This window comes from Thermobia domestica, chromosome 13, assembly GCF_964235325.1.
Source record: "Thermobia domestica chromosome 13, izTheDome1.hap1.1, whole genome shotgun sequence".
Classification (NCBI taxonomy): Eukaryota; Metazoa; Arthropoda; class Insecta; order Zygentoma; family Lepismatidae; genus Thermobia; species Thermobia domestica.
The window spans coordinates 71,062,454-71,088,516 of record NC_137466.1 but is presented as its reverse complement, the minus strand read 5'-3'; the positions used below and the strand labels follow the sequence as shown (position 1 = coordinate 71,088,516).

At 36.9% G+C, this 26,063-nt stretch overlaps 1 protein-coding gene across 1 annotated transcript in view; it reads left to right on the top strand.

Moving 5' to 3' along the window:
* LOC145668229 (cysteine dioxygenase type 1) overlaps window positions 1-23,741 on the top strand; it is a 45,861-nt gene extending 22,120 nt beyond the window's left edge. Inside the window, exons 2-5 of the mRNA XM_081735884.1 lie at window positions 1,683-1,800; window positions 10,356-10,476; window positions 15,328-15,497; window positions 20,637-23,741. Of these exons, the coding sequence (XP_081592010.1) occupies window positions 1,683-1,800; window positions 10,356-10,476; window positions 15,328-15,497; window positions 20,637-20,672 (445 nt within the window). The 3' untranslated portion in view covers window positions 20,673-23,741. The remainder of the gene's footprint in view (window positions 1-1,682; window positions 1,801-10,355; window positions 10,477-15,327; window positions 15,498-20,636) is intronic.
* The last annotated feature ends 2,322 nt before the right edge of the window (window positions 23,742-26,063 follow it).

Sequence of the window (26,063 nt, the reverse complement as noted above, 5' to 3'; positions counted from 1 at the left end):
CCATTAAAAAACAAATCCATTTAAATTATTTTATTAAAAACCTAATTAAGAATTTTAAAGTTCATTCCCGTTTTTGCTTCTTATCAAATTGGGTAAAGGTGATATTACGTTACTGCAATTCTTCTATGTAGATCTATAGGTTTAAATATCAATACATTCTTTGCACTGCGAAGGGAATGTTGAAACTTGGCGATAAGCAGGAAAGATACGTCTTTGGTCTCTGAACTGTTTCTAATGTTTTCTGCTACGGCATAACATGATTCATATGATTGAATATACAAGGTTGCCGAATGTCAGTGTTTCCTAAGAGAAACTGAATATACAATTTTCAGAATTAAAATTGAAAAATGAAATGAAATCTTTGAGTTTTACGTCCCATGGTTATGCCGGTGAGGCTACAGGAGACGGTGACGAGAAATGAATGAAATGGTGGAATGAAGAAACTGGGAGGAAACGGGAGAACCCCGAGAAAATCCACGAGCACGGTGTTTGTCCACCGCAAAATCCACACGGCGCGAGCTGGAATCGAACCAGGAGAATTAAAATGTAATATATTGTTGAAACTTCCTTCGGAAAAAGAGAATTGTCTCTTGAAAAGCTAGAGGATACTGTAATATCAGAGCTTGGATACAACTCTAAGTTGTCACAAATTATCTGACAAGACGGTATCCCAACACACTACGCGGTTTCTGTTCGCAGTTTCTTGAATTAATTCCTCCTTCAATGGATGTCCTACCGCGGGACATCCAGCTGGCCTCCTCGCTCAAAGGATGTTGAATACCTTGCGATTTTGCCTTATGGAGTATGATTAAGGATGGCATCTACGCAACAAAACCACAAAATTTGAATGATTTGTGACGAGACATTGAACACGTTTTTTATTACCTTAAAGCATAGAAAGGTTTGTTATCAAAGATAATGTGAATCTGTGTATCATCACTCCTTGTATCTTTGGACATTATGAGAAATATATCGACCATGTATGATAAATCGTAGTTTGCTTTCTTTTTCTTTCATATTCTTTCTTTTTTCCGCAATAAATACAATTAATACACTGAGCCCAAATAGTGTTTTGCTAAATCTTTTTTTTTTTTTTTTTTTTTTTTGTATAGTCTGTGTTCTAATCAAACCAGTATATCACTTTTCAGTATGAGAATACGAATAATCATGAAATTATATTCGAAAGATTCAGAACATAATACAAAGTTTGATTCGATTTTGAATTTTGCGTTCCTGTCAGCAGCGAGGCTACATGAGATGTGGATGTACAGCTTAAAGTGGGATCTGGACCACATAAGCTTCCGCCGGGAATCAAAGCCCATGCCAAAGGTGCGTACGCTAACCGCTTAGCCACGAGAGAGTTCTTTGATTAAAATATGTCGGATGTTTGACCTCGAGTATTAATCCAATATAAAACTCTGAAGTAATGTTGCAGAGCTATTTTGTTCTGCTTTCAAGTCTGTCTGGTCACTGGCTCTGTCTGAGTCTTCAGGTTTGAGAAGGAAGTCTGACCTGCATAATCTAGAGAAAAGTCGTGAAAAAGTTACCTGGTTACCCGCAGCATCACAGGTGCTAAGCACCAGGTTCAGTTCTCTTATCTAGTCTACATTATAATTTAATAACCTATCTGGTAGTCTTTTAGGATTTCTTTTTTAAAGAAAAAAATGTGTTTTTCGTTACAGGTATACAAGGAACCTCGTAGATGAAGGAAACGGAAAATTCAATTTGATGATTCTTTGCTGGGGAGAAGGTCATGGCTCAAGTATTCACGACCACGCAGACGCACATTGTTTTATGAAGGTATGTCTTAACCATCAGAGATCCCACAGAGGATACGTAGGTACAAGTGGACCCCTTGTTTGCTCAACCAACATTTATTAATATCAACATTGAGGACAATTCGATTCAAATTTTCCAAATTTAAATCAACGGTAGCTCATCGATCAGGGATATAACTGGGCGTATACGGGAATATACGGCGTATTCCCACCTAAAATTTTTATAGTCCATCGTATTATCACTTTCAATTTTATGAATGACTGAGTGTATACGGGAGTTGGTACTATTTATATTTTTATATTTTTCGAAAGTGTCGAGCATATGCTTACCATAAATTCTAGCATTTCTTCCTTCGTGGGACATGATGGTTCGTTGCATAGGCGCCAACTTTGAGGAGGAAGGGGGGGAGGGCAGGACACTTTCGGCCCCCCAATATTTAAAGGTGGGGTCCTCGCCCCCCTAATATAATCCAGTTGAGGAAAGATTAACAAAGAGTAGCAAGAATTCCTGTCGTGCCTTTAATTCAACATTAGGAACAGCCTTTTTATTCGATAGAAAGCGCCGTTTTCAAAACAGTGTTTAATAGAGTACTGAAGCTTCAACCAACACTATGGCAACACTGATATGACAAGTGAAGACCAGTGTGGTGCAGTGAAGTTTCCTGAATTTGAACTTGAATTTGTTTTAATGCCTTTAGACAAATTTGACTTTAGACATAAAGGTCATGAATTTAGCAGCGGAGCAGATGCAGTGGACCGAGATTGGAGGGGAGGGGGCCTTTATCTAGCAGTTGATAGAAAATGGCTGAATATGATTATATATTTATTCATTGTTTTGGCTCCCCCAATATTTTCTTCAAGTCGGCGCCTATGGTTCGTTGGTTCAGTGCTCACCTTTAGTGTGAGGGGTACCTGGTTCGATCGAAGAGGTACCTGGTGGAAGATTTGACAATTGTGGTGGACAAAATCGAATTCATGACTTTTCTCATAGTTCTTCCACATTCACATTCCACCAATTCTTTCATGATAATTCACTTTCATTACTCAACCGTATTCTTTAGTTTAAAGAACATAATCATAGGTGTTAAAGATTCCATTTTATTTTCCTGCCAATTTCTAAAAGCAGCAAAGAATATACATAATGTTCAACAGAAAAAAATATATTGTGGTAAAAATCACAGTCAAGAAAAAAAGTTATATATATTTTTAAATATTTTCTCATACAGGTTGAAAAACCAGAGATTTATTTATTTCTTGACGTTCTTTGAGTTAGAAGAGACTAGAAGTTTTTAACAGTAAAATTCTAAATATTATTTTATGTTAACGTGACTTCTGTAGGTGAGTGGGTCATAATAGATATAAATTAAGAGTAATTTAACCACAGTTACACGATTCATATAAAAGACTGCCATAGCTTTGCTTCGAGAGTCCAGTCAGTACGGTGGAGAGGCAAGGCAGTTGTCCATCATTTGAAGCGCTGACATGGATATCTCTCGCTCATCAAAGATTGGATCTTCTGGTCTCTTCTACCAAGTATTAACGTAAGTGACAATCCTTCTCTTATCCTAGAATATGGATAAATATCTATTTGTGATTTTTCAATAGGAAATGTTCAGGATTGGAAAACAATTTTCTTTATTAATTAAAAATTGATGCTGTGCCATACCAATATACTGTCATTAACTTCTTTATTATAACACTAGTAACATGACAGTTTATAGTATGGTATAGCCTAGAATTATCATTAACTCTTAATTTTTAATTTCCATTTAACTAACATGTTGTCCAAAGACAAAACATATACATCGAGTGCTGAAAGCACAAGAAAATCAAAAGTCCAATCACGAAAGTTATAATAACAAGAGACATTGCATTAGATGGAAAAGTAAACATTTTTTTAACATTATGAGTAATTTATAATATCTGGACATGTATCTTTCTAAGCTCTGAAATGAGCTTCAGGTAAAGATATTAAAGATGAAATATGTCCAAAATGACCAAAAAACTGGACTTGATTCTCTTATGCACTGAACGCGGCATATATAGGTCGATAGATCACATCAGCTGAACTAAATATGATAATGTGTGGGAAGACTTTTATGCATAGTTTTAAAGAAAATCGAAAAAAAATCTTTCATGGCGCTATTACTACCGATGTCGTTCATTGCCAAAAATATGTCCGAGTTAAGTCTTTATTTCGCTGGGAACAAGTTACTATTTATGTAACGTATATGTAGCAAATTACACTGTTAACTAACTGATTATATCTAAAGTAGTTTGTGATCTTTAAATGGTGATACACAAACGTCATGAATTAGTAAATTTACTTAACTCATCAGTAACAAATTTCAAGGAAATGTGATGTTAGGATACGATTATGTTCTTTCAAGACAACAATATATTGTTGTGTGCTTTAATATTGGGGTATAATATTAAAATTCTGATAGCTATAATGCCGTTAATAAATGTAAACAAATTACCTTGGAAAAAATATGTTTTCCAAAACGTCTGTCACTACACCGTAATTTACACCTTTAGTTTTAACTATAGAAACCGTAAATATGTAAATGATGTACGAAAGCATGCTAAGATAATTACAGTAATTTATTGAAATATACTAATATATTTATATATATATTAGTATATATATAGTTAAATATATATAAACTGAATATAAAACTAATTGATTGAAACTTCAGATGAGTGTATAAAACTGTACCTCCTGATGTCACGAGTATAAAGAATTGGCACAGCAAGTTTCTGGCTACCGGAAGTATTTGTGCGGCCGCCACTGAGCCCAAATACCGTGCGAAGGATTGCCGACAGCCTGGATGGAAGTCCAAGAAAATCGATTCTGTGGTGGTCGCTGGAATTGAGAATCCCTCAGTCAACAACGCGCAAGATAATGCGTAAACATTTGAAAGCCAAACGCTACAATATTAAATTTGTGCATGAATTGACAGGAGAAGATCAAGACACAAGACAGGAATTCTGTGGGTTGATGCTGAAACTACTGGATGATGAAAGGGAACATCTGCAGTTACTTATGTTCTCAAACGAAGCAACTTTCCATGTTCCAGGGAGGGTAAACAGGGACAACTGTCTTGTTTGGGGAACAGAAAATCCTCATGAATATGAAACGCACGAAAGAGACAGCCCGAAAGTGAATATGTGGTTTGCCGTGTCAATGGACTACGCCAGAGGAAATAGCGTTCACGGATTGCGCCGGAGGTTGCAGAACTGTATGGATTTCAACGGAGCCGTGCTGGAGGTGTGGTGATGATGGCGGCAGTGTATCTATAGATGATGATACAAAATGCGAGTCTCAATAAAGATCTTAACATTTATTTCACTGCTATATCATTATTTTTTTTAAAATAAGTTATAAGCGTTTGTTTTATAGCAAGAACTTTATAACAGCCCTGTACATCAGCTTTTACATTGGCGCCTATTATTTTCTTCAGTTTAAGAATTTCAATTTATTGGTATATGCCTAATTTTCGGATAAATTATTTTTCGGTAGATGCTAATAATTTTGAAGAATTATAAAAAGTGTGGCACTACAGCTCATGTAGGTCTTTAGTCGTCTAGAATGAATGAAATCAGGGTAGGCCGAACGGATTTTTGAGTATTCTGTTGAAAGTTTTATGTCCTGAAGAGGGAAAAGCTTTACATTAAATTCTATGAATTTATGTAAATTTTCAAAGTAATTTCGTTTTTTGCAGCCAAATTGCATATGTAATGTTAATATATTTTGTCCTTTAAATCACTTAAGAAAAAAACAGATGATCTAAATCGGGAGATCGAGCTGGCCACTCCATAGAACCACGTCCACCGACCCAGCGGTTCCGGGATGTTTCGTTCAGCCCCACCGTTTCGCCATTCTGTCTGGCATACATAAGTCCACTGACCGTTATCCCCACTCTCAGGCTACACAGAGTTGCCATATTGAAACTTTTTGTTCAGAATTACAAATACTACAGTCAGTCGAACATCATATACATAATTATGGGCCACCCTCTACTAGTATTGTTTTCTGATGCATTCTTACTATTGTCCTTATCCATGTTCGTTAAGAGGCTTTTAAAAAATTTTTAACGTTTCTTCATAGTATGTTTACGCTCTTATGGAACCTGTTTGGCAGCCTTGAGTATTTAAGTTTTAATTCACTTATTTATGCATTGGTTCAGCTTCAGCTAGAGTACAAGTTCCAGCCCTTTCATCATGTTGCATTACATTTATGTATAACAGATCTTTGCCGTATCCATATACTTGCAGCATTCTGTATATCTGTATTCACAGCAGTGGTTGTGAAATATTCGTTATTTTCATGACCTAAGTTACGAAATTTATTACTGGAGTATACTTTCCACTCTCATCTTGATGTTCTATATAATTACTGAGGGTGCAAGGTAGTACTATGGGTTCTAATCAAGAAACTACTTCAATATTTTTACACAAATTGTCATGAACATCCGTAATTGTTAACTGCCTCCTTTGAATACAAATCATATCTTGTATAGTGCTTCCTGGAGCTGTTGCTGTTATCCAAAGGTCGAACATCTTAGAAATGGTTGCAAGTATTAGGAATTTTGACACTTCTCTTTCAAAACTCTACATTTACGCAGAATGAAGAAAGAAGCTTGTGGCTAAGGCTTGAATTTGAATGACATGTCATATTTTTATCCTGGCATAATTTTATATGTCTAATTAAATATAAACATATTTCTGATTTTTGTGAACACGAAAATATGGTTTATGTTGGTCATATAAATGCATATTTGAACCATATTTTATCTTTAGGTATTATTTGGGCCTGAAGTGATATAAAACATACTCTAGGTGAATTTTACTTATTACTTAGAAATATATTTGCCAGGGTCATCGAAGTAATTTGGAACTTTTTAAAACTAGAAATATTTGATCTTGTGTAACAGGGCTTGAAGCAATGAGTGTGACGGGTCCAAAGTGGTTCACCTGGCGTATCTTCAATCACTTTAATAATAATAATAATAATAATAATAATAATAATAATAATAATAATAATAATAATAATAATAATAAATCACCACCTCAACTTCTGTCTCTCTCTCTTTCTTCTGCCATGCAAAGATAGCTAAAGTCCAGTTTCTTTGTTGCATATCGGCAAAAATATTTTCATCTACAGCCAGAGAGACATTAAACATGCTTGAGATGAAACTAGTACTGTGAACACACAGCGATCCACGATCTGCGATATAACTTCGGACGAATTTCTCTTCAGGCCACCTCCATGAGATCATTACTGGTACGTTTATGATAAGGCCGATCTTTTATGGCCTTTACACTGAAGGTACGGATATTTTTCCGTTTTGACGGTTATTTGATAAACACTGAATTTTTGTCATAAAACCTGGCATCACTGAGTTTCAAGGTGCCTAAAGTCGTTTGCTTTCGTAGTGTGAAGTTGTGTAGTTTCTAGTAGTAGCGTCATTTCTGCATTTGCTTGCGAAGGAGGAGAAATCTCTCCAATATAAGTACCATTTCATGTCTCTCATTACCAGTGGCGCCGGTTGGACGTTAAAAGTGGGGGGGGGGCAAGACATGATCTGAATATTTGATATCAATGTTAGTTTTCCTGGTTGCTTGTAACACTTTGTTTGACGAAAGGTTGTATAACTATTAGGACACTGTCTTTTTCAGTTATACCGTATATCTTGTTTCATATTTTATTAAGTAAATTGACAAGAGCAACGCAAGTAGATACTAGCCCTTTGTACTCTTAAACAACGAAGGTGGAAGAAGAGATTTGATTCCTTGCTCATGAATATCTGTCTGGAAAATCGTGTGATCAGATTAGGGGCCTATTTAATAACAAATTTGCAAAACAAATAAACAGAAAGAATCAGTGGCGGCTCGTGAGTATATGATATGGTAGTGCCAAAACGTACACAATAAATAAGCGCATATCCGTAAAAAAAAAAAAAAGACATGTAATGGCACAAATAACATTATTTTATTACTTTTACACACACACAATATATATATATATATATATATATATATATATATAAAGAGAGAGAGTTATTTAGAAAGAAGTTTGTGCCTACAGTAAACTTATTATAAACATAAAGCAGATTTTGTACAGCTTGCGATCCCCCCCCCCCCAAACAACACACGGAAAACAAAATAAAGGATTGGCTACATCACAACCACAAATTCGAACTGTTTTTCAAATATATGTTCATGTTAAATTGATGAAATCTTTCCTTATTACGGATCACTTGCTTAACACATAATTTTAAATTAGGCATTTGCTTTCCTAAATTTCCTGCTTCCAGTTAGTTTGTCGTCATATGATAGGAATGAAAACGGATATTTCAGTAAATTATTTGCCGCATGTATCACAATCTATTGTTCTGGTTTCACGGAAAGTGGTTACAAATTTAGAGATAGAAGAAAACAGCACTACACTTAAATACTCAGCATCAAAACTTTGCAAAAATATATAATTGACAAGTTACATACACACACCACATTCAACATCATAAACACTCAGGCGCACAATGTGTTTATGTTTCAATCAGGGGGGAACCATACCTGGGTTGACAACACAATAACGAAATAAACTCCAAATCAATTTTTGGGAGGGTCAAATCTAGATGGTACATATTGATATGTAATAAGTAACTAGTTTGGAAACACTGTAATAGGAACAAGTGAATGAGGAGTCACGTGTTAGAATTCCAAGCGACTTAACTCCAAACCAAAGCCCTCTTTCCGAGAGCATCAAAACATAAAACGAAACAAATCTCCCGCTTCGAGCCACCTTCGATCGTGGCACAAAACGCTAGTTATTTCTCCGTACTTTCCTTCTGCTCTGCAACTAACGAGCATGCGCACAAACCATTTTTAGATCAGTAGGGAGAGCACGGGAGAACTTGGCACGAACAGAGTACAGATAGGCCTATGTACTGTATATTACTGCTAGCGTGCGAGTAATTCTGAGCGCATTCAATCACTGAGCGCGACTCAAACCAGCTTCTCGTGAGCAGTGATGACGTTGCAAGTAAAGTATTGTGCATAAAATTAAAAAAGTTTGTTATTTAGTAAGATGCAAATATTATTTTTTTGTATTATTTGTGGTAGTGCCACGGCACATTGGCTCCCCTTCAGCGGCCGCCGCTGGAAAGAATGATATTAATCAATTAATCATAGTAATGAATAATGAGGTTTGTTTTGCAAAAGTTATATTGGAACTGGAAATTAATGAACAACTTATATTTTTAATTCCACGAATGCTATTATATGTGTTATTACTCTTAGAATGACAGTGAATACTGTAAGCATATGCTACGACATTTAAAGAAATACTTTTACAGCTTCCCGAAACATGTTCGCTACCGTTAAGTACAGTTTTCACTTTCTTGGAATACATTAAAACTCAGCAATACTTAGTCACTCCACATTTCAGTTATACAAAATAATCCTAAAACCTAGAATTATGCTGAATTCACTAATTTAATTGAATATACAAACCTGTATATGTACATCCCCTAAACTCGTATATTACACTGCAAAATTAATATTCCTTACTGAGCTCCTCCGTGGCTAAGCGGTTAGCGTACGCGCCTTAGACGTGGGAGACCCGGGCTCGATTCCCGGGGGGAGCTTACGTGGTTCGGACACCACGTTGATCATTAAGTCCACGTCTCATATAACTTCGCTGCTGAATAGGATGTTAAACTGATAAAATCAAATCAAAATATTATTATTAGAAAGAAGAAAATACATTTTAGGAACTGTCGATTTTTGTACAATTAAAGAATAACTTGTAAAGGACTTCTTTTCTTGCGAAATGTTATCTCAATTAGTTCCAGAGCGGCTGACTAACATATCGATCAATTACAAGAAGAAATGAAACTAAGCTCGAATTGTGGCGCTCCAATAGGTTAATTTTTGGACCATTTTTGGTGGCAGTTCAAACGCAATACCTGTAGCTTTCTTAATTCCACGGGAAGACAACCAATACGTACTAATAGAACGACAAATATTTTATGGCACCACTTTTATTCTATGAACCAATAATACCTACAAAACTTTATATTTCCAAATGAAACTATATACATTAATGGGTAATTCCAAAAAAGTGGGGGGAAACTGCCCCATTTTGCCCCCCCCCCCGAATCGCCGCCCATGTTCATTAGTATATTATTATAATATTGATTGAAGTACAACTCAAGCAGCATTTTCCCTGCACTCTTGCAGCCCCAAATAAATCTGTTTTTTAGGTAATATTCTGCCATTTGTAGGACATAAATGCATGGCTATTTTCAAAGATTTTAGGTTATAGGAATCCGATCTCTAGTTGTGACAATGTGGGATTCGTATGTTGCACGTACGGTACATGTGTCCTTAAGACATTTAGTTACATTTGCAGCTTGGTTTCGTTATTGAGACATAATTTCGTACTTCAAACGGAATTCTGTATCTGCTCTGTAAATATCGAAGTACAATTCAATAAAGTCATAGAAATGTTTATAAATGATATTAACACAGAAAACAGACTTTTGTATTTATTTGAATACTTTTCCATAGGTTCTGCAAGGTGGTCTAAGCGAGATTCGATTTGACTTTCCCAATGAATCCGAAGAAGATCAAGAACTTCGTGAAACATGCAGGAATCAACTGAGCACGAATGAGGTGTGTTATATAAATGGTATGTATAGCTTAGAAATGGTGAACGTTCTGTTGACGTGTTGGAAGATGATATTCGAAATCGCATGAAATATTCATTATACAAACTTCTATACCATTAGGAATTAATACGATCTTTGGCTTCCTCTTTATGGTTAATGTTAATGTCGTCTCATGGGAGTTCGATTTTCGGTGGGTTTTCATGTGAGTCATATCCCACGTTGAGCTGCAGGTTGTGTAACTTCAATGTTGAAAGATCCGTTAAACTTCAATCCAAACAGTGGCGTTCCGTGACTGAATCCAGCATGACTCGCGAGACGGAAATAAAGTGACCATTTACCTGGAGGCTCACAAGGATATAATTTTCTGACGGACTCCATAACAAATAGGATATTTCCATGTGCTAATGGATTGAGTTGCACAAAATTAATGAAGGAATTCGGGAATTTTTACTTTGACACATACTAGTGGCCATAAAACATGATGGCCTTATTAATACCCTGCGAAATATTATGTTTAGCACTTTGCAGATATATACGTCATAGGAAATATATTTGTACACTCATGTCCAAAATTATTGTCGCATATCTATAACTGTCGTCTTGTAAGAATATAATTTGATAAATATTTTGCAGGATATTTTTAATACTGATATTGTGTGTATAATCGGGAAATGTATATTTGTGGTAAATTTCATGGGAAAAGAATTATAAATACAAAAATTAGAATGAGTAAAATAAAATATTGCTAAATAGACGAGAAAATTTTATTTTCGTTTTATTGTTCTTATTACTGCTCTTTTGACATGAAATTTGCCACATACATGTCTTTGCCGATTATACACATACTAACATTATAAGAAATACCGGGCGAATTCGTCATCAAATTATATTCCTATACCAACATATTTATAGACATGCGGCAATAATTTTGGACATGAGTGTACATTCATCTACTTTCATGCTTAAGACGATAGGAAGCCAAAACAAATTTTTTGCAAAACCCACTGCATTGTATTTAAATTTGATCGCAGAGGAAGATCAAGAATTCGAAACAGTAATGAAAGTGAGATTTAAATTAAGATAATGTGAGCAAATAATATATGGGAGGTTGGTTCAGAAAATTCGGTCGTAATGACTTAAGCCTGGAGGATAAGATAGATCACAAACGTCGTTTGGGTGTTGACGAATACAATTTGAAGGTGATTACCAAAACAGATTCGCGGAAAATGAGACGAGAGGTTGCAGGGAAACTAAGCGTTGATCATTAGACTGTACTACGACTTTTGGAGAAACAAAGAAAAGTGAAAATGTACAAATTGACCGAGAATCAAAGAAATTGGCACTTTGAGTCTGCTGTTTGGCTTCTTCTGCGCTAAGAATGTGATTCATTACATTATACAATATTTACAAAAACTACTACAAAGTTGTTTTCTCTAAATTATCAAGTTGAAATTAGGGAGTCCTTGACCGTGAGGACGTGAACAGGGTCTTTACATGGCCTCGTGGCAGGCTAAGCAGAGTGGCGAAGGAATCCCCAATGCTCCGTGGCAAGCAGTGAGGAGGTTAGTAGTCACAGGGCCCCGTAACAGGCTAAGCAACTGTGGAAGGATTCCCAACAGAGCATCGAAGCAGGCTAAGGCAGGAGGGAAGGAATAGCCAAGAGTTCTGTGGCAGACTAGAAGTTTTGGGGTTAGGTTATCCTAATGCTCCGTAGCAAGTAGGGGAGGTAGGAGAGAGAACTGGTACTGGTCCAGAAACAGAAACATTAAAAGTAAGAATGCCCGTCGGGAAAGCCCTCGCCCTGGATAGTGAGTAAGACATCAACCAACATTCTACATGTCTCTCCTCCATGCTGTTAGTAAACTAAAGCTGCTGTCAGTGGATGTATGTCGCGGTTTCTATTTATTCACTAGACATTTACACGCGGATCTGTAGCTAAAGTGTAAGATAGATAGAAAGAAGGGTAAACAAGATGACAGGAAATCGCGAGAGAAGGTTTATTTGTTTTGATAGTGAGATAAAAAAAAAAAATCTCCAAACCAAGAAAAATTCTCTTAATCGGTCATGCTGCATGCTTTAGTATTTAAATAACAAAACCACAAGTGAAGGGTAGCAAAAATCCATGTAAACTTGTCTCTAGTAATAAGTTATCTGTTAAATTATATATTAATATCATACAAATCTGTGTAGTCTGTATTTGGGAGGTATATTATTAGTGGGGATATGTGTTATTTTTTGAACATGCAATTTATCTATTTGCGTTGTCCATTTTCTGTGTTTTTAGTCGTCAGCGGTCTGCAGGCTGCAGCTACTTCCTCCCCTTGCTTTCTTCTCCGCTGCTACTTCTGCGTGTTGCTTGAGGCCTGACTTCCTGGTAGCTCTGTTTGATTGTTGCATCTGGTGGTACAGCTGTTTTTGGTTTTCCACTTGTTTGATTTTCTGAGCATATGTTGGCTTGGTTATCTGAATTTTTCCAGTTGTTGTTCTGAGAGCATTTATTATTTTACCAAAAACCTTTTTGGTGGCTATTTGGATGTCGTCCAATATTCTTTGGTGCTCATTTGGTGGGGTGGAGATGGCCAGTACTGAGGTGATCCAAGTTATGTTGTTGTTCGTTGCTGTTTCTATTGCGTCCTTAATATGGTCTTTTGTTGGAGCCGGATGATCCTTTTAGTTTGTATCTGATTTAGACTTTTCCTGTTCACTGTCCTGTGCCTAAAAAGAGCCATCAGCACCGTTGGTTTGACTAACTTCTTCTATGGTGACGCTTTTATATTTTTGTTGATTGAGAGCCTTTGGTCGGATAGGCAATTGCTGCTTCCTGTTCTGTGGGTCGAAGTTTTGCATGTTGCACAGAAGTTTTTCTTTATTGGGTTTCCGCAGTCTTCTTTGTGTGTGTCACTAAACAGGAAGCATACACACTGTTTTGTGAACTGTAGGCGGCGATGTCCGTACTGGTAACAATTCCAGATGGGCATCGGTTTGGTTGCAGTTTTGAGTTCTCTATTTTGTAGTGTCTTCCTTGTATTTTCAGTCCATATGTAATGAGGCGGTTTACATTTTCTGCGTGTTTGGAGAACAGTCTAAGCATCAGTGCTGGTCCCTTTGTTGTTTGGATAAGATAAGGTTTGTAAAGTGGATGTTTTCATCCATAAGGGCTGCTTTGATTTGGGAGATATCTGCTGAACTAAGTACACCTTTAATAACACAAGTGTATGTGGTCTCTTGCAATCGTTTCTCTCTCTTCTGTGTGGCTGGGTTTTGCAGTTTGGTTTTGGTTTTCTTTCTCTTCTCTTTTGTTTCTTCTCTTCACAACCTGGAAGTCATTTTCTTCACTGTGGTTGCTTTGTATGCCTTTTCTGGGGTTCCTTTGTTTGAGTGGGGATGTTTCATCATGGTTCTCATAAGAGCCAGATTTCTCTCTTGTCTGTGGTTTCTACACTTGAGTGTTTTGGTTTTTCACTTGCATGTTAGAGTGGCCCTCATAAGAGCCGGAGCGTGGTTTCTTCACCTGTGTGTGATGCGGATTCTCTTCCTGTGTGGTTACTTCTAGTTCAGGTTCAAGCAATTGAGGAGCTTGTCTATGTTGGGTGTTACTGCGATTGTCCACAATTTTTGAGAGCAAACCAAAGGTTGTGACAGGTTCTGCGTTGAAAAAAATCTTCAGAAATATGTCTTTCGACACTTCTGATCTGAAGTACACATTATAATCGTGGTCCTGCAGATGTTCCAGCTGAAATTCGCTTCTGTGTATCTTGCTTTGTATGACTCTGGTTATGTCTCGTTCCCTATATAATGAGTACACTCTCAGAATAGTCACGAGAGCAATCTTCCTAAAGATATCTACGTCTGGCTGGATCACTTCTTCCTCATACGGTCGTCTTGTTGGAGTCTTCTTTCGTAGTCTCGGCATGGCTCTGGAAAGGGCCGGTCTTCTAAGTTGAGTTTGAGTACGAGTTTTGCAGGATTAGATTTCTCTAATTTATGTGTAATATGCCACTCTAATGCTATCTCAAAGAGAGAGCATTTCTGTTCCTGTCAGCCGACTGCCCAAAGGCTGTACAACCTACATAGCCAGAGAGAATCTTGATACACAATAGGAGGTCCAGCCGACGGAAAACAATGCCTATTTCTCCAGGAAGTGGTGTGTTATGAAAGAAATCTTTATTTTGTATAAGAGTACCTCTTTTGCAAAGCAAAAATAATCCTTTGTTTTTCACGGCAATTCCTTGTTAACACAGTAAGGTCTTCCCGGAACGTCTATTTTCTTGCTTGATGCTACTCTTCATTGAAGTTCTTCTTTCTTCACTTCTTGAAGTTCAAATCCGCTACTCCCCTGCACATTAACTCTTCTCTGTCTGTGAAGTTCCCTCTCTCCCGGTACTGGTACGCTGGTTGTTGCCGAATTTATAGGCCTCCAGGGTGGCGGTGGCGCTGCTGCTCCGATGTCATCATGTGCTTCGTAGGTGGAGCCAGAGATTCGTCGTCTGCTGCCTATAGTAAATCCATGATGGTGCGTAGTACAATGTCGTAAAACCATGTAATGGTGTTTCTAAACACAAGCGTAGAGTCTGTATTGTCTGTATACCCAGAGTATTGTCTGTATACAATACCACGTGGGATTTTACAATATAGTAACTAATCATGCATTATTTGTAAACTTAATTTGGGAGTGATATATTAATACATTTCCTTTATAAATAACTTTAGACCAACTAAAAGTCTCCATTTTCTTAATTTACATATATTTATACATTTTTTATACTGTACTGTACTGTGTAAAATTTTTCACAGTTGTCCAATTTTGGTCGTAACTATACAATAAAAACGTATATTTATATTATTATTTTCTTTTATTATTTTATTACCAGATTCGTTAGGACTACACCGAGTAGAAAATACTAGCAACGTAGACAGAGCAGTTAGTTTACACTTATACTGCCCTCCATTCGATTCCTGCCATATCTTCAACCAACAAACCGGACGTCGCACGAAGACACAGGTTACTTTCTGGTCGAAGTATGGAGAAAAGAGAAGCAGGGTAAGAACATGTTATTTCATTGATTTATTTATTTAAGTAAACGTTCTACATACGAGTTTTAAAAGGAAACATACTCGTATTAGCAGCACTCGAATCAAGCTTTCTTTTACGAGCAAGAGGGGACATTTACAGGTATACCGGTACATCCATTCTTTTTACACAGAGGAGTAAGATACATATATAGGAAATGGGGAATATTTCCTTGGCAAGGAAGAACTTGTACCGAGGAAATTACTAGAAGAGAGAGCAAATTCCCTTCATCCCCCCGTTGATTCGAACCCTATGTATTAGAGCATTCATATTGTTTTGTTATTATCATATTTTTATATAATTATTTTTACCCCATTACCTATAAGCACTGATTTTTAACTTTGAACCCCTGTCCGGAGGGAACGCGTTGCTTGGCATTCGTTCATTTTATAGGTACAAAACGATGAAACATGTTCCTTTATTGTCTGGTAGATCAAAGTAGGAATTTCGTTAATTTCTTAAAGAAATATGAAATAAAACTTTTGTGTTTCTTTTATTTTGATATTCTCAACTATTAACCGTAATTTTTGTATTTAGCAAGTTGTTAGCGTATTTTCGCAATTTCCTTCGTTTGGAAGAGGGAATTTGTAAAAATACGAGACACTGGGAAGTTTTGAGATATGGACAACTGGAACGCAGGAAGTGAAAACTTTTTTCTCTTGAAAGGAACTCCCCTTCTTTACAAGTGAACTCAGCCAGTTTCGTAACGAGCTGGTCTCGTTAGGAAGAGCAGTGTTGCGTAGTCGCTGCATTTGTCATTAGTTGAGTTTCAGCCATGGAGTTGGAAAGGAGAGATTTTCGTGCGACGATTTAGTAGGACCAAAATATAGTTTAAATGGATCATAGTGCCTTGAACGTTTATCTACTGCATTTGAGGACAGTACACTATCACGTGCAACAGTTTTTCGCTAGTATATTGAATTCAAACGGGTTCGGGCCTCGCTGGATAATGAGAGGAGCAGTGGGAGGCCGTCCACAGCTGTCACGGAAGAAACATTGATGCTATGGAGATGATGATCAGGGAAGATGCGCGTGTGATCTACAGTGACATTGAGTGTGCCCTTGGTATTAGTTTGCCGAGTGTTTCAAACATTTTACACAAATACCTGCGTGTGAGGAAGGTTTTGTCACGTTGGGTGCTCCACAACTTGACAGGTGCTCAGAAGCAAACTCGTGTCGAATGGTGTCAAGACATGCTCCAGAAATTTAACAATGGTGATTCAAGGAGGGTGTCAGACATAGGTTACTGGTAACAAAACATAAATATATTAATTTGATCCCGAAACAAAGCGCCAATCATCTGTGTGGTTGTTTCCTGGTGAAAAAGCACCCATGAAAGTCAAACGGACAAAAGTGTTTGAAAGAAAATGGTGGCAACATTTTTGTCACCGAATGAACACGTAGCTACAATTCCTTTGTAAAATCAACGAATAGTTACAGCGAGATGGTACATAAAGTTTGTCTTCTAGTAGTGTTCCAGAAAATCCAGGAGAGACGACCAAGAACTGGCCTGCAGAAAATCAAGCTGCACTATAACAATTCATCTACTCATTCAGTGAGCATCACCGTTGAATTCATTGAAGACAGGCGTGCTAAACTTCTTAGCCACCCACACTATAATCATGACCCCACCCACTATGTGACTTTTTCTTGTTCCTTACGATGAAGGATAAACTTCGTATACGTAGATTTCTTTCCCCTGAAGGTGCTGTCAATGCTTATACAGAGCAGTTATTGCAGTGCCCGAAGCAGACTGGTGCCAATGCTTCCAGAATTACTTCAGAAGGATGAGACTTCGTGTGGAGATTCATGAAGAATACTTTGAAAAATGTAATAGCTATAATAAAGTTTTGCATACCTACAGATCCATGTCTCAACACTTTCCTAGTGTCCCTCGTAGCACTCCTTTATCAAGAAATGTCATAGTACAAGGCTTCTACTTCTGTAGAATTGTTCTGTACTGGTGGAAATATTTTCGGATCATAGAAGGAGTAGCTTGAAGTTCATAACTAATAAAAACTTTTTTTGAAAGTAAACAATAGATTTTGGCCTGAATTAGGTGACCTATAGTCAGGAGGGTTATTCAGATTTCCTTAGGGTTGGGGCTAGGTTCTGCATCGACATAAAGTAATTTCACATGTGTGATCAGTAAATTATTGTACTAATTTTGTCCCATGCCTCCAGTATCCCTTTTCGCAAAACTTTTCTAAAACTAAAACTAATTTTTTCAAGTGTTTATTAAACAATTCTTTTTAAATCACTTACTAATATTATTTATTTATCAGTGAATTCTTACCTGGATTGTTAAACAGTTTAGTATTGCAGTATTTTAGTTGTATGTAAAAAATGAATATTAATTGAAACTTCTCTTTAAACTTCACCTCTTGTTCATTTACTATGTTACGTACTTAACTCACTTACATTGACATCTACTGTTAACATAATATTTAAGAAAGCAGATTAAATGACCACAATTGGACACATTGCAGTAACGAACGCAGAAGCTAATAGGCCTCCACAAAGAATACTGGAAATGTTCACTTACTTTTGACAGCCCACCCCTCTATCATGGGCTATGTCCTATGTCACGACCAATACTCTCAAACCATTGATCAGATAGCGCACTTTCCACTGAAGAAAATTTCTTTGCAGGTGTATTTCACTTTAATAACCTTAAAAGAAGAAAGACGTTGTTGCAGAAAACCAAAGGAACAGTAGTTCATTGAATTGGCATCGAGAATCTTCACTGAATGTCGGTGAAATGAATAGCACGAATTCCGGTCCTAGTTTCCATCCACCTGGCCAGCGAAGATTTGGCTATGCAACTGAACGTCTTGTTCTGATACAGTTCCACAGCTGGTTGGTCTCCACTCCATACAGTATGGACATTTCATCGTAAATATCCATCAAAGCATGTTCCTGATAATACACATAGTTGCTTTTCACCTTTTTGGCAACCCAAAAAACTGTAGTTTGCTTCTGCAACAATATCGTCACAACATGAAATCGGGTAGATAACTTTCGGTACACTAACGAATGAGATTGCTTCGTCCACACTTCTGTACACAACTAATATTTCAGATTGGTCAGATATATCTATGCATTGCCTACAGTGGCTACGAACTTCTACCAATCTCTCGCAGGTTGTGCTCGTATGCTTTCTGTGGTTGATTTTCCATTACATGACATGTTTGATTTTCAGTGCACGCATATTCGCCTTATGAGCCTCGAAATGTACCATTTTATGAATGGCATGATAGACAGTTGGTTACGACACAGAGAACGGATATCCACAGTACACGCTATGTCGGCGGATTCTCCGACGCTATCTATGTCTTCTGCATATCAATAGTGGTGGCAGCTTCACTTGGGCCACTTTCAGATAGGCTTAGTCGATGACATAGTCCGCGGGCGGTTCTGTTGCATATCATTGAACTACGGCACTCACAATAGAGCATTTAACTGAAATCAGTGTTATGGAAAGTGTTAGTGTATTCGACGTAGCGACGCCCAACAATATTTTGTATTTCATTTACCGCGAACAGAGAAAGAAGACAACTTATCTTGGGTGGAAAGAAGGGAAAACTTGACCTGCAGTTGTGAAGGAAAATCAGTCGAAATAAAGTCAATTTCAGTGTAGACACAGATATGCCGCTGACGAAGGAGGTCATGTTATTCGTCGTAAAGTAATATTTATTACTTATAGCCAGATCAGTGAAAGAAATATAAGAAAAATACGTGCCGAGTTTATCTATGATTCACCCGCCATTCATCCATATACAAACCCATAAAGAAGTTTGAGCGTACATGATCCGTGCTTGATGAGAAGCAAGAATACCTATGTTGGAAAAATACCGAGACGCAGAAGGAAGGTATTCGTCAATGGATGCTGCAGAGCCCCACTAAGTTAACAAGGTGACTGTCTCAGCTGACGGAAGTGTCGCGAACAACATAGGAGTGCATCCTGAAGGACCTTAACCTGAAATCATACAAGATATGGAGTTGGAAGCCAGTAGGCCATGCTAAACATGTACTGTATTGCACACGGCTACTGCAGGAAATTAAAAAAAAAAAAGTTTTTTTAATTCTAAACCCTACTTCATGACAGACGAGGCTCCACCTCCAGTGGGGACACTTGGTAGGAAAGCTGTAAAAGTCTTTTCAGTTCACCCATCTTGCGTGAATTTTTTCCTAGATTTTTTTCATTCACACCAGGCAAATAGAAAAGTAAAAGATTCCAGACCGCTTTCTTTCTTCCCCATTTCCTCGAGCAGTGTGTTCAAGGGGCGTCATCTCTCATACGGGATGGGTTAAAATTGCCATAGATGCTGACAGCCCAGAAATGCATAATCCATAATTTCTAAGGGTTTCCCTTGAATGGCCCCGTTAATTTGCAAAACGCGCAATATTGGTATCGAAAACCCATAACGAATATTCGAGCAACCGCTATATAATGTAAAGATTGGAGTGTAGTGTGCTGTCTCGGGGACAAGCATCATTAGATCTATTTTCTTCGGACACAGTAAACTCAGCGCGCTACACTGACGATATTTTGAGTCCTTCCTGACGCCAGACGAACGACTTTTTCCGTATTTCCATGACAGCAAATGCCACCTTTAAAAAAGCAATTTTCATACTTGACAGAAATTTCTCGAAAGATCTATGGCCCACAAGGACTCTTGATCTATCCAGCTATGACTTTTATTTGTGGGACAACCTGAAAATAAGGTATTCCGCAAAAAATCACGAATCATTGACGCACAGTAACAAAACATACGCAACGCCATCGTTAACATTCAATGGAACGAGCTACAGCAAGTTACACTGAATCGGAAACCTGAACCTGGAATATGGCACTCAATACTTCCAGCAGTACTTGCAGAAACAAAGGAACGTATAAAAATACATCTTTTGTCTTTGATCTATTTGTAAAATATCGCCTTGTAGTTCATATGTTTATCATTTGGTTTAGCGTCACTTTATCTTGGCTCACCCTGTAACCGACTATTTTTCCCCTTATACATCGAAAACGATTTAAGTTACCTGTTAAGTTACCTTTCAATTAATTAACTAAGCAGATACATTAAAATATTATTCTTAATTTTGCAGGAACTTCGTACCGGTAGAACTCCAGAAGACAACTGAAATACATGGATCTATGTTTCCATTTCATTCACCGAGGATGTAGGTGAAAGAAATAATCTCACAGTAGAAGAAAATCGCTCAACAGAATTATAACTAAATCTGCTAAATATCAACAGAAAGGTCTTGAGGGTTATGACAATATATTTATATAAATGTGTGGAGTTATTTCTATGTTTATTTCATTTCTGCTTTCCTTATTTCTGCTCATTACTAACACTAATTTTTAGACACACACTATTCGTTATTCTCATTTTTGTCCTGTTAAATTCTGAAAAGTGCATTTATAACATGCGCAAACGTATTTTCCGAAAGTGTTTAAACAATTTTTAAGCTGGACAAAAATCCAAGTGCATCTTTTGTTGATTTAGAACTTATTGGTAGCTCATTACACGATAGAAATTGCCTAAAATATGCGCATGGTTACAAAAAAAAGTTCTGTTCATTTAGGTAAAGGCTTTGAACTTTCTTTTTTCAGTTTTCTTTCTTGGATACTTAAAGTCATTACAAAGCCACTGCGCTGTTTCTAATAGTAATGCTACTAGATGATTTAAGTTATCGAAGGTGTGTGACAACATAATGAAAAAGTTTTTACTTTATTCTATATAAAGTACCTTATGATCAGTATAAGCTTCGTATACATTCCATGACTTGTGTAATGCATACTGAAATCCCGAATAACTATTTTGAGCACAGCTAAAGCTACGGCAATGTTTCTCAACCTAAATATTTAAGAAAAGTACAATGAACGGGTTATGAACATAATGGCTATGTTTTGCTTAAGTTTTGATTTTAGTGCTCATGAATTTTTTGCTAATGAGCCTTGAGTTCTATCCTATTTGACATCGGAGGCTATGTAATTGTAAGATCTAAACAGGACAGTATATTGATTTCCTTTTGAGGTTTTCATTACGGTATATTTAGCGTTTTTGCACACGTATAGGCATTACCTGTTTTGGTATTAGCATTCTGCCATGACTATTCGTTTGGCAACGCGCTAGTTGCTGGAATCACATAGATAGTGACATCAATTGTGTCTGTGGTACTTAGTTTAGTAACTTTACAGTTGTTCTGTACATTTATTTACAACCTCAGGGAATTGCATTCAAACGAATGCTAAGATAAATATTTGTCAACGCAACATACATATCACTCTCTATGGAGAAACCTGAAGATTCTTTTTTCTTTCTGGTATTATGTTACAAGGGAAAATTGTACGCAAAACTAACGAATGATAGATAAAACATATTTTAGATGTTAGAGGATACTGAAAACAGCATGAACTGTGTATTATATATGGAATAATTATAGCTCCATAAACTGTGGAATCAGACTAGAATGTTAACAAAGATACAGTCAGTTCTCGACTTGCATAAATAGATTGTTCCAGGTTTTTTTTGCGTAAGTAGAATATTTACAATAACCTAAGACTTGCGGCAAATATGTATGAAAATCAAAATATTCATAAAAATACAATACTACAATGCAAAAACTCAATTACATAACACGGTTTAAAAATAGGGTACAACACCTTATAGCGTTACAACACCGATGATAGAAAAAAGAATTAGTATAATAACAATTCCAAGAACAGTTAATTACCAAGTTCATCAAGCCCAAGTGATCAAATGCAGCAATAGCGACGTCGGAGGAAATAACTTCACGTGAAGTGGGCGCGCTCTAAATGTAATTTAGAACTATAATACTACATCTTAACTTTAGAAATAAATACCGTTCGTAAATTTTACTTATATAGAAAATTTCTTGCGGGAGTATGAACTTATGAATGTTGAATGTACTAACTCAGGGACTTTCTGTACAACTTTTTCAACCATTGCATTCAATATATTGGTTTCAAATCTTACAAAAGGAAAGTTGTTGCTCAGTATAGGAACAAATTTTCGGGATTTCATAGGCATTTGTATTCTTCTATACATTCCATGTATCGTGTACTCTTAATATGTTAAAGTATTTTTTTTCTTTCTTTCGTTTTAAATTTCAAGGGTTATTTCGCACCTGCAGTACTTTCTAAAAGTGTGTCGTGTCACCACAAAAATTCACAATCGTCAATGCTGTTTTCAGGTTAATTTGTATTTAAACTGGGAGTTCATACTACATGTAAAACATCACTCAATTGATTACAGTGGCGGATCTAGACGTAAAAACTGGGGGCAGCCAGAATCCAGGGGCCAGGCAGCCAGATTGGGTGAATATGAAAGGTATATCATGAGTTTAAACTTTCAAAGTATGTAAATAATAGCTTTAATTATTTTTGTTATTAAAAAGCGTAGGTCATCCGGCCCCAGGCTACATCCGCCACTGTTTGATAATAATAATTTATTTAATCCTTCTGGTCATAACTAATCCTCAATTTCGCATAACGTTTGTTTTGACGTAACAAGCAGGGGCAGCAATAACAGCCTCGTTATACATTTGAAGAGCTTCAAATTATAAAACTCGATTCGATTAGGATTCTTTTAGCAGCTCTGCCGTTTCACTGCCACTGCTAACAGGTCAATGAGTATATAATTAGTCTCTGTGTAGAATATTTCAGTATAATATTGTACAGAAAAGAAAACACTAAAAATATGAAATGTTTGTCTTTGTTTATAGTGCTCTTAGAATAAAATTATTCAGAATTTGTCATTATGTCTACACAAGAGCGGATCAGGATGGACTTCTGGGGAAGCGGTCGGTAGTACTACTTCTACTTAGAGCTACTTTTAAGAGCTACAACCTTTTTATGGATGGGTTTATTTATATATAAAATAAGAAAGTTTCCTTTTCTGGGAGGGAGGCGATCGCCCCCCTGGATCCGCCCCTGTGTCTACATTAGTTAATAGTGTCTTTTTAAGAAAAAGTGACTTCACTGGGTTCATGTATAAAGTAAAAGTTTTGCAGTTTCATTGTCTTAAAGTGCTTGATTTCTGTTGTAATAATCTTATTACTGTTTTGTATAAAGGAATGCTGTAATTATGGATAATAAAGGCCGTAATCGTTATGTTGTGTGAAACAAGATTTGCTTCCAATATTTGTATTTGGTCTTTAATAAAAGTGAGCATAGATATATAACTCCTTATGGTCTTCTATTTTATCACTTCCTATATGCTTTCAGTGCTGAGTGCACATTTGCTTTCTCTGTCTGGAGTAAAAAGCACACGAAAAAAAAATATATATATATCTTCCGATCCAAGACGAAATACTACAAGGGAGGATCAGAAACTAAGGTTACAACGCCGATATTTCTGGAGTTTCGTCTGTTATAGAGGGATGGAGAGTGTACGTAATTGTGATACATGGAGCTGGCAATTGTGCAGCTTCAGCCACCTAAGTAAACACAAATAGCAACTCATTTGGAAAACTGGTCTCGCGAAGAAGTCCACTCAGTTATTCGATTTCTGTGGGCTAAACAAATAACCGCTGCTGAAATTCACCAGCATCTAGTAGAGGTTTACAGAAAGACTGTAATGTTTCGTCAGTATGTCGCAGAATGGCGTCGAAAGTTTCCGGCTGGTAGGGAAAACGTCACTGACGAGGAATGCAGTGGCCGATTCAGCACGGCATTAACAGATTTGAACACAACTCGCGTAGAGGAGCTGATTCAAGATAACAGGAAGATCACGTTACAGCCTCTGATGACAGAACTGGGAATGTCGTTTGGAAGCCCTCGCTTCGCTTCGGACGAGGAGGCGAAACACTTCATGACAATGTGACTGAACAAGCAGAGACAGGATTTTTACTAGCAGGAAATCTTCAAACTCATCCCACCGATGCGACAAGTGCCTCAATCGATATGAAGACTATGCCGAAAAATAATCTAATGTATGTACTATCTGCTGGCTGTATAAAATAATATATATGCACGTTTCACTGCAGGCTTTATAACGTTACTTTTTGATCACTCCTCGCATTTAGTTGCTGCACCTACGAAGATTCATTCAAAAGTTCAACTGAATTGTGAATTATTGTAACAGCGGATTTTTACTGAATACGAAAATCATGTCAAACTTCACATAGCTATACAACTAAGGGAGAAAGTTTTTTTTTTTGTATAAATACGAATATTTTTCTTTAATATTATATCAATATTCAAAGAACCAGAATGAAACAGCAAACACGCTAGCAGCTCGCTGTAACGTCTTAACCGGTTTTAATTGCATCATAATTTCACACTGTGAATGTCTGAATCCTGGTGCGTACGCTGGCCAAGAGTTAGTTACAATTGTCAACGTTTCTTGTAGATTCTATTTTCTCTTCGATTTTTGTTTTGTTCCGAACACGATCACCATCTTCTAAACCCGGATTTTGATTATTGTGTGACATGGCTAGTTAAAGTTTTGAGTAGCAAGATTCCTGAACGAATAAGTGTTGCATTTGTTCAGTATTTCAAGACAATCTGGGTAACGATACTAGTATAACTATTGAATATATAAATAGTTGCTCGCAAACAGGAGATAGGCGTTGAAGGTAACACAGTATTGCTTATAAGGCTTAGCACGCATGAATTCTCTCCTCTTTCCGGAAGTTCATCTTAGATAATAGGTTAGTCTTCTTAGTCAGATCTCTAATATATTTATTTATTGAAGTTTAGTGTTCCTTTTTGGTATTGAGTCTACACAAAACACGGAGATACAGTTCATGATCGAATATGAACTCCTGTAATGCGTTCAATGCTATCTCCACCTCTTATATATATTGGTTTTATTTATTGTTATTATTTATTTCTTTTGGGGTCAATGCCTGAAAAAAAAGACTAGGTTGTGCGATCTGTGTTCAGTATCCAGCAGTCTCAGAAGCAGTAATGCATGAACAGGTATTTGTTAATCATTATGCACCTTCTGAGTCCAAAGTAGTAGAGAGTAACTGTTCTCCCTTCGGCGATTAAGAAAATATATTGGAATCCACTGACGTATCACACAAGTATTTTCAGGAAGTGCAGTGATCAGAAAGTGACCGCTGCCAATTATTGCACAGAGTAGTAACTAATCTTCTAAAAGAGGATAACTGCTCCAAAATATTAATGACAGTTCAACATCAATTATGTTAGGATAGTGTTCCAAGTGGGAAAAAAAGCAGAGGCGGTATGTTTACATTACGATTTTGACTCGTCATACCAGCTATCTAAATGTTGAAATGCTGTGAGGGTGTTGCCTAAAAGATTGCATTTCTATTTACATAATGACAAAACCATTGGAGAGTTTCTCTATAGTACCGCGGTTGGAGGGGATACGGAGAGACTTTCATCCCCTGTCAAGAACTTTCTGAAAAAATATGCCTTTATGTTGTATTAAAGAGAATTATACACGAAAATGCTCAAAAACCGAATGAGGATATTAACAATTTCTTGCGTGAAAACTCCGGTCTCCCACTCGACGTTGGGGTGTTGCAAACACT